Raw genomic sequence first — 10,037 nt, forward strand, 5'->3', positions numbered from 1 at the left:
ATGGAATCATGTGCGCTCGTCATACTGGCCTACGATCGGTTGATTGCAATATGCTTCCCACTCCGCCAGCACTCTATCAACACCATGCAGAGGATGTCCTGTATCCTGGGCCTGGCATGGGGTGTAACTATCGGTGTAAATGTGTATGCCATAGCAATAATTACCAAACTATCTTTCTGTAAATCTGTGAAAGTGTTCAGCTATTTCTGTGACTATGCACCAGTGTTTAGACTGGCATGTAACGACAACAGGCCACACTGGACCATCTCATCGGTCCTGAGTTTGTTGTTTCTAATCGCCCCCTTCGTTTTCATTATCCTGACCTACGTGACCATCCTCGTCACCGTGCTCAACATGAAGTCACTGGACCATCGGGTGAAAGCTCTGGCCACCTGCGGTGAGCATCTCATCCTTGTTGCTATATTTTACTTTCCAATTATGATCATTTTCATGATCGGGTTCTATCTTGGACAGATTGATCGAGACCAGCGTGTGCTGAGTCTGTCGCTGGCCTCGTGCCTCCCACCCTGCCTCAACCCAGTCATATACTCCTTGAAAACCAAAGAGATAAGGACCAGAGCCCTTGTGCTGCTCAGGAAGGTGAGACTCAGCGCCCAACAGCACTGCTCCTCTAAAGTTATTTAAAAGCAATCTGTATCGCTTTTGAACTTTAAGCCACATTTGCTCAAACTTGGGTGCAGTATGGAACAATGAGGTATTTAGTTTACAATAATTTTTTATATTTGATTTATAAGTAAGTAAAGTACAATCCTATGGCATCACCGACTTGCACTGCCTGATATGGTTGAAAGGAACATTTATTGACATTTGACAGAATTGTTTAATGTAGGTACGCAAAAACGTGACAACTAAAAAAAGACACATAGGCACGTCGTTGGAATCTACCACACAACCTTGCACAGCTAATTGTAACCATCGGGGGGAAGTGACCGAATTGAACCGCTCCAAATCTTTATAACATTGTAATTAATTATATGGTATTCATATGCAGATGGTTTTTTAAACATCTTTCAACAGCAGAATAGTGCTGTACTGTATGTGTGTGTGTTTGTGTCTGCAAGTGCATCAGTGTACTGTATGGTTAGTATGTTACACTAATCTGTTTTCAAGCTGTTTTAAACATCTACCCATTACAAACTGATATGCTACTGGTAGTCCTGTCTTTTTGCAAATGTGATTTTCCATTCAACAGAAAATGAAGATCAAGACATTTTAAACAATGTTTACTATCACACTTTCAGTTGTAGTTTAGAAAAACAATATGTGGCATTTAAAATCATCAATCAACATCAATGTGGCTTAAAACACTTATTCCATCTAGTTATGTCTATCCATGTACCATGAACTTACATATATTATAGATTGGTCAGTGATCTTTGAACCCTTATGAAAGTATTATAATGTCATTCACATTTCAACCATTGTGTCACAGTTGATTGATAGCATCCAAATTACCATTGCATCATCATCCAGAAATATATATATATATACAATTTTAATTATATAAATAAATAAATATATATAATAATTTGTCTTGGAGACATTGGTGCTGTAACACAACAGCCCACAGTTTGTCCACAGCCCATAATGAAAGACATGGTGTGGACAGTAGGACCTCACAGGATAAAGAATACTATAGACTCTAGACCAGCGGTTCTCAACAGGGGTGCCACGGCGGCGGCACCCTAGGGTGCCGCAGAGAGCTGCCAGGGGTGCCTTGAGAAAAAAAAAATATTATTTTTGGATTACAGAAAATTATCACTAAAGTGCTATCTGTTGCAGCTGCACTGTTTTCCATAAAAATACCATATTTGGACCATTTCTCAAAATCTGAAAATCATTATTTAATAAAACACAGAAAAGGATCACCAAGTTACTCTGGATAAAAGAAAACCTTTACAGACAACATTGAGACAAAGCTTCCTGACACATCTCCATCCAAACTCTTGGAAGAACTCATTGAAATCTCATCTGATACCACCTGGAGAGCTAGTTTCAGAGTGTGGTGCTGAGTACCAAGTATCTCATGATGATGCAGTTAAGGTGTTGATACCATTCAGCACCACATATCTGTGTGAAGCTGGCTTTTCATCCATGACAGCTCTGAAAACTAAATATAGGGCCAAGTTGAGCCTTGAGGATGACATGCGTGTTGCCTTGTCAAAGATCTCCCCACGCAGGGGCGTAGCTGGGGGGGGGGGGGGGGTAGCTTAGGATGATTCCAAGGGCCCAGCACTTTTATTTTTAATTTTTTTTTACTAGACATCACTCAGGTGTATTATTGATGCTCTCATTGATACTATGTTTGTTTCTGAAGTGTGTGTGTGTGTGTGTGTGTGTGTGTGTGTGTGTGTGTGTGTGTGTGTGTGTGTGTGTGTGTGTGTGTGTGTGTGTGTGTGTGTGTGTGTGTGTGTGTGTGTGTGTGTGTGTGTGTGTGTGTGTGTGAGATATATAGAGAGAGAGGGGGGGCTTTGGTAAACTATTGCATTGGTCCATTCATTGAAGATGAACGCAATGCGACATCCTTTACTAGGCTCACCCACCAACAGTGCAGGTGCTGAACTGCTGATCCGAATGTATAGGTAAAAACCATATTATGCGTTTTCATCAATAAAAAAATGGCCAAAAACATTTCCGCTCGCGCGCTTACGCACGCTCGCATTCACTGGGGGCCGACAAATACATTCTTTCATGGGGCCCAGAATCTGGAGCTACACCCCTGTCCCCACGTATTGACCGTATTATTAGCCAGCAGCAGCAGACCTCGCATTGAGCTAGAAATGTCCACTGAGTGAACGAGTGCTTATTTTCTGTATTTATTTATATTTTTTTAGAAATGGTAACTTGGTGATCCTCTTCTGTAAAATGGTCAAACTTATCCAAATATGCTATTTTTATGGAGAACAGTGCAGCTGCAACAGATAGCACTTTGGTGATCCTTTTCTGTATTTAAAAAAAATTACATGATTTTCAGTTTTTGAGAAATGGTCACACTTATATATGCTATTTTTATGGAAAAGTGTGCAGCTGCAACAGGTAGCACTTTAGTGATAATTTTCTGTAATTTTATTTAAAGAAATATGCTATTTGATTTACTACTACAAGCAGTGTAATGTCAACAGTACTAAGCCATTTAGACCTGAAACAGCTGTTAATAATGCATTATATAGCCTGCATATTTCCCGGCTTCTTAAATAAACATTATTTTGAAAGCAAGCACTTCTGTCATCATTGTAGCAAAAAAGACAGGACCGGAAAAGTCTTCATCGTATGTAGGGGTGCCCTGGAATATTTTATTGAACACAGGGGTGCCTTGGCAGCAGAAAGGTTGAGAACCCCTGCTCTAGACCATATGTATATCACTCAACATTCATTACTATTTGTTTATTTATTTATATATTTTTAGCCACATGGAACACAGCCGAGGGAAGTTGACTTCCAATATCTTATCTCTATGGCCTAGGAAAGTTGAATCAATGTGTAGGCTGTGTGACCTACTCTCTCCCAATGCCAGAAACAAACATGTATAAAGTCTGGAGCTGCTCCATTGACGATAAATGGGGGAATGATTTTGTGGACAAAAAAAACTTGTTTTCGTTTTTACACCCAAAAGAGCTTGCTTCTATACTAATGTTCTCAGTTCTGAAACAGAAATGTACCCGTATACTGATATCAGATCATTTCCCTGGGTGCTCTCAATGTCATCTTTACCATCTTTCCCAGTTCATTGTTTATGGAGCAGCTTCAGGCTTTATACCCCACAGATTTGTGTTTTAGTACTCTGACTTTTGGATCTTATTTGTGTTTGCTAATATTTCCATCTTGGACCAAGGCAATAACACGTATGAAATTGCACGTAGTTCCCCTTTAATAGGATACAGAGTACTGTATGGGTTGCGCAGTGAGCCGTGTAGACCACAGGCATGTTTCCCAGAGGCAAGATGTAGCAGTAAAGACCTGAAGTGGTACAGGATTGTGAAAGATTGTGCAAATACTGCATTGGGAAAAAAATAAATAGCAGACAATGTCAGAACCGCAATCAGGCAGATTATTACAGACATTGTAATTAGTGTGGGATGATGTGCAAATATCCCTTGGTAAATGATCATTAGCTGAATAATAAGCAATAATAAGAAGCCCATGGTGTACGGTTAAAAGAATGAGGTTGTTGTCGGGATGGTGGGGGTGGGGGTGAGTTGGGTGACATTTCATGTGTGTGTGGATGGGGGGGGTGTTGTTTGTTTATCTATCGTTGATACTCCCATTCCCCTGTGGTTATATTTCTCTATGCTTTGTCTTGTCATATTGTCAAATAATTATATAAAAAAATATATATATGTATTAATATAAAAAAGGAGCAGGTAATTTGTTAGCGTGTGGATGAACCTGCTTCCAAATTGCCCACATGAGTGAAATTGACTCACCTTGATGATGTCAAATAAATAATTAAAGGTTCAACAGAACTGTCCTGAGTGCAGTCCATGTCTACAGAGGTCTGCTTGTTGCACACACTGTGCATGAAGCCAAGAAAGAATGACTGTTTACCATTTACCCAAATTTAACATAACAAATCCACATGCTGATTAAAAAAAAGGCCATTAATTCTAATTACTTGAAAATCACTTTGTAGAGGTCTGTATTGTCATCAACTTCCCATTGTCATGAATCACCCAACCATCTATTGTAGCTAATTAGCCGTCAAATGAATCCAGTCCGTTTGAGCTGTATGTGAGAGTGACGGGTCCAACTACATCTCATTCAAACGCCATGCCCAAAAGAAAATGCTGTTTCAGCTGTTTGAATATTTCATGCTGTCCTTCACTTGCGAGATAGATGTGCTGATCCTCTGACAGCTTAGTGACATTGTTACCTCAGAGGCGACACCATCTGCCCTGCTCTGACAACCTGTCTGTCATGTTCTCCAAGTGCATGTAAGGATAAGGTTTGAGCCTGTACAGTGTCAGCCGGGCCTCAAGCTCAAATCGTTTTTTCAATACAACTAAAATGCAACACATTTCAGAATGAGGGGCCACTGTTGTTTCTTGTCTATCCAAAGTCAATGAGGTACTTACAGACCAGTGATTAAAAAGTAGGAATTCAACCAAAATATCTGAGCCAACTTGAGTGCTTCATTAAATATTCCCAACACGTTTTTCTTTAATAAATTAATAAAACACAGAGCAGCAAACAAAAACCTTATTGTAACAGCAATATTAACTCAAGTGGCATGATGATGACCCTGGCCCTGACATGATTAGTATCCTAATTTACCATAATAAACTGAGTGAGCACTGCCCTCTACTCTACTGCTGCAAAACAAGTGTAGGACTAGAACACATCGGGAGCACGATATACATGGTGAAATGGTGCCCTCCAGTGGAAAGCAGCGCACAATACATTTGGGGGGAAATGCTTACAGAAGCCGATGCATACGCCGAAGTAAGTCAACCAGTCTAGAACTGCCAATACTTGCTGGATTGCTCTGTCCTCAAAAAAAAGATGCATGACATCTTTGTGATTCGCAAAATAAGGTTGGGGACTACCTCGACCACCACCTGTCTTATCTATATGCTACGGAACTAACATGATGTGGCTCGTCGTCGTCGACTTTTATGATGGTTACACACGTTTGGTCCTTCGCGGAACAGCGTCCCCCTTGTCATTCGAATAGTGAAAGCTATTGGACATTCATAGTGATAATTCAATAATTCAAGATCGGCGGAATTAACGTTATTCTACGACTTGGCAGAGGTACGGTTGAAAAAGATCAAACTATTATCGGGTAACAGTACTTGACTTTGTGTTAGGCCAGTTGTCAAACAAGCCCGACAGTCTTCAAGATCAGGCACTACGACGGTAGTGTTAGCAGAGGAATACTGTTTCAATACCTAGTGCTTTATTATTTTTTGGGCTGGTAACGTTAGGAGACATTCGGTTCAACACAGTGCTGGCCTGACATATTAAAGACTTGCAGTTCATGCAAGAATGTAGAAACGGTACTGGTTTATAATCATACAGACAGTAGCAGCAGAATACATTATAAGATATTGATTGATTCATTGATTGATTGATTCATTGAAAAACTTTATTAATTCCTATCCCTGCCTCTAACCTAGCAGTGGCTCAGGAGATACGCATTTATATATTTGGACTGGAACTATTGCAAAGCCACCGCGCGTCTGATTTGTTTGCTCTAACTTGCTGTGAAATTCCTACTAATTCATAAGTTGCACAATATTAACTTTTGTGGCTAATAGGTATGAAGACAGAAAGTGGGTTGTCCGGAGTCTGATACCTGCCTCACCCGCCCAATAATCACATAGGTATTTCTGCGGCTAATAACTACTCTAACTGTATCTGGACCCTTATGTATCCTTACCCTTATATACTATTTTTTTTCTGGACTCTTTTTGTATCACAAACAGTACTGTAATTGCAAATCTGGTATGTCATAAATGTCATGTATGTCATATATGTTACGATGAATTGAAAATGGGGGACCCTGATGTAAACAAGACGAAAGTCTTTCTCTGGTCTGCATCCCCTTAACAATTGTATGTATTGAGCTGTACTGTACTGTACCCATTCTGCAATCTGTTAATAAAGTTTTCAATCAATCAATCAATCAATCAATCAATCAATCAATGTAAACAAGACAACGGTATTTTTCTGGTCTTCATCCTCTTAGTATTGAGCTGTACTGTATTGTACCCATTCTTCAATCTGTTAGAAGGGTATCATACTCTATGTCTAGTAGTCTGTGCTGTTGCAAAGCTACAGGCTAACTCCTTGTTATGTGTTTGTTTGTATTCACCTCATCTCAGACGTGGAAACAGGATGACATCATCCCCACCGCCTCACGACCGCAGCCGAGGGGAGGATGAAGACGACCCCGTGGAACGGATGATCTCCCGCACCGGCTGTGCAGAGCTGCACTACACTGTGCAGGAGTGCATGGCTGAACACCAGGACTGGAGAAAGTGCCAGAGTCAGGTCCAGATCTTCAAAGACTGCATGATGTCGTTCCAGAATGCAAGGAAAGAGAAGCTGATAAAACAGCGAGTAGCCCCCACAGAATCTTCTCAGGGTTGAACCCTTGCTGCCCCACAAGCAGGGGATGTCATTGTCTGTGCCATGCAGGGACTTTGAAGGGGGTGGCTGGGGCCCTGAAGGTATTTTTTTTTATTCTGTCAATTATTTCTTTTGTTCAATGCATCTCAACTTAATATTTACAACCCTCTCATTCTCCGTCTGTACATAAATGTAAGCTTTTCAAAAGATTGTATTATAGGAATTACATTTGGAAAATATATGGTAAACAAACCGTTTGCAGCGCTGTCAATTATTAAGCCATATTTTATTTATCTTTGTGACATTTAAAGGAGCAGTTCACCCAAAACAAACAGCAACATTATTTGTCCTCTTGGTGGAGTGCTATCTATATCTATCCATTCTGATGTTTTGGTGTGATGTCACTCCAATACAATGGCATTAGGTCTTTGTGACAATTGGAAAAACTCAGCAACGTTGTGTGTCGTGTGTCGGCGAGGTCGTGTGTCGGCGAGGTCGTGTGCTGCAGCGTGAGGTCGTGTGTCGGCGAGGTCGTGTGCCGGCGAGGTCGTGTGCCGGCGAGGTCGTGTGTCGGCGAGGTCGTGTGCTGCAGCGTGTGTCGGTGAGGTCGTGTGCCGGCGAGGTCGTGTGCTGCAGCGTGTGTCGGCGAGGTCGTGTGCCGGCGAGGTCGTGTGCTGCAGCGTGTGTCGGCGAGGTCGTGTGTCGGCGAGGTCGTGTGTCGGCGAGGTTGTGTGCTGCAGCGTGAGGTCGGCGAGGTCGTGTGTCGGCGAGGTCCAGCATTTATTCTGCATCATAATAAATGGTTAAACTAATGATGTGAGTGATTATTTAAAGAAATAACGTTAATTATAGTTCTGTTCCATTTTGGTAATGGCTCCACCACACCTAAATGGAACAAAATAAATAAATAAAGAGGCATTTCACAGATTTGAACCTGAATGCTGTCGTTCTGTTGTGAGGACATGTGATCAGACATAACACACCAACGTCCAACGTGTGTCTCTAGAGCGGTTGCACGGTGAAACTGCTGCAGGAAAGCAGATACTGTATCTAATTAACTGCAGATGCTAATTTTTCTATTTTCTACTGTAGGCCCAACTCACGTTTTTTTGGTGACCCCATGATCTTTGGTGCCACAATCAGGCCAATATGTTCAGTCCGTCTGTCAGCTTAGTATGTTTGTATCTATAAAGCCATTCAGGGTAGGCTCCCCTGTTATGTATCTGTCTTGCTAACCAGAAAACGGGGCAAATATGGGTGACAAAAACCTCATTCTTCCACCTTAGAGACATAGCTAGTATAGTAGCAAGTATGACCATTTATAAATCAAAAGGACACTGAAAAACTGATCCACGCCTGAGACCAGACTGTTCCTAGAGTTCAGACTGAATTAGGAAGGAAGGCCTTTATGTTTTCTGTCAGCAAAATTAACTTACACTCACTAGTCACTCAACAGTACACACACACTGAATTTAAAGGCTATAGAATCTCTATTGATGTTTGCAACTGTTTTAATTCAAATAAAATCACTGTAAAGCACTTCTGAGCTGATCCGTTTTGTGTGTGTACTGTATGAAACTGCTGTACTGCTGCTGCCAGGTTGCTCTTTTAATCTCGGTTGTTCTCACCTGGTTAAATACAGGGTCATGAAAATAATATCTCAACAAGTAATGGATAGATTGCCATGACATTTTCTCCACACATTCATGACCCCAAGAGGAAGAAGAAACCAATTGATGTTGGTGACCCCATGACCTTTCTTCCAGCACCACCAACAGACCAAACTGAGAACAAGATAACTTGAAAAGTAATGGCCGGTTTGCCATAAAATGTGCTGTGCATATTCATGATGTACGACCGCTATGACAGATTTGCACTAAACTTGACATATACTGTATGTGTGTTGCATCACTATTGTTGATGCATAAAACATGGATTTTAAAGCCTGGACCAACTATAATTTCTGTCATCTACCTAGTAGTCACTTTCAAGGAGCAAGGCTAGCTGCTCCCTTTTGCTTCCATGTCCATGTCCTAAGCTAGGCTAGCATGCACCTGGACCTCTCTGTGGCTACTGGACACACCGACATGAAACTGACATCAATAATAACAATAATAAACGTCTTTGTATAGCACCTTTCATACAACAATTGCAGCTCAAAGTGCGTCACAGCAGTAAAAAAAAAAATAAGACCAGACCAAGAGCAATACATGAAGTGCAGACATAAAAGTAGGCATAGAATTAGCATAAAATAGACAGAAGCTAAATAATGGCTGGAACATTAAATCATGTAATCTAAATAGGCATATTTGTTTTTTACGGGTTGATTGTACTGATACACATAAAATAGATATATAAAATCATGAAATTGCCAAAAAGTGCACCCGAACGATGGCTCTCTATGTGGTTACTTAATGATTCTCACAGCAGTAAAATAGACAGTAATAAAAGACATAAAATAAATTAGCATTGAGTATATTTTCTTCCTGATTAGTAATAAGAGGTAAATAGGTATAAGATAAAAAAAACAATATAAATATATACAAATATAAAGAATTTTTTGCGTGTTAGCCTCCCTAATATCTATAGGGTGTTCCATTGTTTTGGGGGATTTTAAACGTAGGTCTGAATCTAGAATAACAGAGACTTGTAAGGGCCAACTAACAGGATTTCAGTTTTGTCCTCGTTTAGTTTTTAAAAGTTATTGCTAAAAGACAGGCAGTAATGGAGTTAATAGCTGCAGTGTAAAATGTGGGTTCAGCAGAGATCAATCTTCTTGCCTGACTATGGGACGATGGCAAATAAGTGTATTTCCCCAAATGTTGGAGTGTTTCTTTAATAAGTGCAGATGTTTGACAACCATGACAAGGTAATAGGCATTTAACCATAAGTAGTTTAAGTTAATTAATAGTTTATTGAAACAGAACAAACGATGACAATAACTG

General features: G+C 40.5%; 2 protein-coding genes across 4 annotated transcripts; both read left to right on the forward strand.

The window, feature by feature from the left end:
* LOC311233439 (olfactory receptor 1496-like) lies at positions 1–645 on the forward strand (the record flags this gene model as incomplete). The annotated part of the gene is made up of 1 exon (XM_084320407.1): positions 1–645. The coding sequence occupies one exon, from the start codon at positions 1–3 to the stop codon at positions 643–645; it is 645 nt and encodes a 214-aa protein (XP_084176533.1).
* Positions 646–5,637: 4,992 nt separating this feature from the next.
* On the forward strand, positions 5,638–8,613 carry coa4 (cytochrome c oxidase assembly factor 4 homolog). 3 transcript variants are annotated; one of them, XR_014619999.1, is made up of 4 exons: positions 5,671–5,772; positions 6,279–6,344; positions 6,846–7,777; positions 7,839–8,613. XR_014619999.1 is itself a non-coding variant. In XM_084319897.1 (3 exons), exon 3 carries the CDS (start codon positions 6,859–6,861, stop codon positions 7,111–7,113), a length of 255 nt encoding a protein of 84 aa, XP_084176023.1. In that variant the 5' UTR covers positions 5,671–5,772; positions 6,279–6,344; positions 6,846–6,858; the 3' UTR covers positions 7,114–8,613. The 3 variants fall into 3 exon arrangements, 2 of the variants coding, with proteins under 2 accessions (XP_084176024.1, XP_084176023.1); XM_084319897.1 differs by having other exon boundaries at positions 6,846–8,613; XM_084319898.1 differs by lacking the exon at positions 6,279–6,344 and having other exon boundaries at positions 5,638–5,772; positions 6,846–8,613.
* The last annotated feature ends 1,424 nt before the right edge of the window (positions 8,614–10,037 follow it).

This window comes from Notolepis coatsorum (genome assembly GCF_963971535.1).
Source record: "Notolepis coatsorum genome assembly, chromosome: 8".
Lineage (NCBI taxonomy): Eukaryota > Metazoa > Chordata > Actinopteri > Aulopiformes > Paralepididae > Notolepis > Notolepis coatsorum.

Excerpts from the sequence above, each read along its gene's own strand:
- coa4 (XM_084319898.1), top strand. The coding sequence starts at position 6,859 with ATGACATCATCCCCACCGCCTCACGACCGCAGCCGAGGGGAGGATGAA.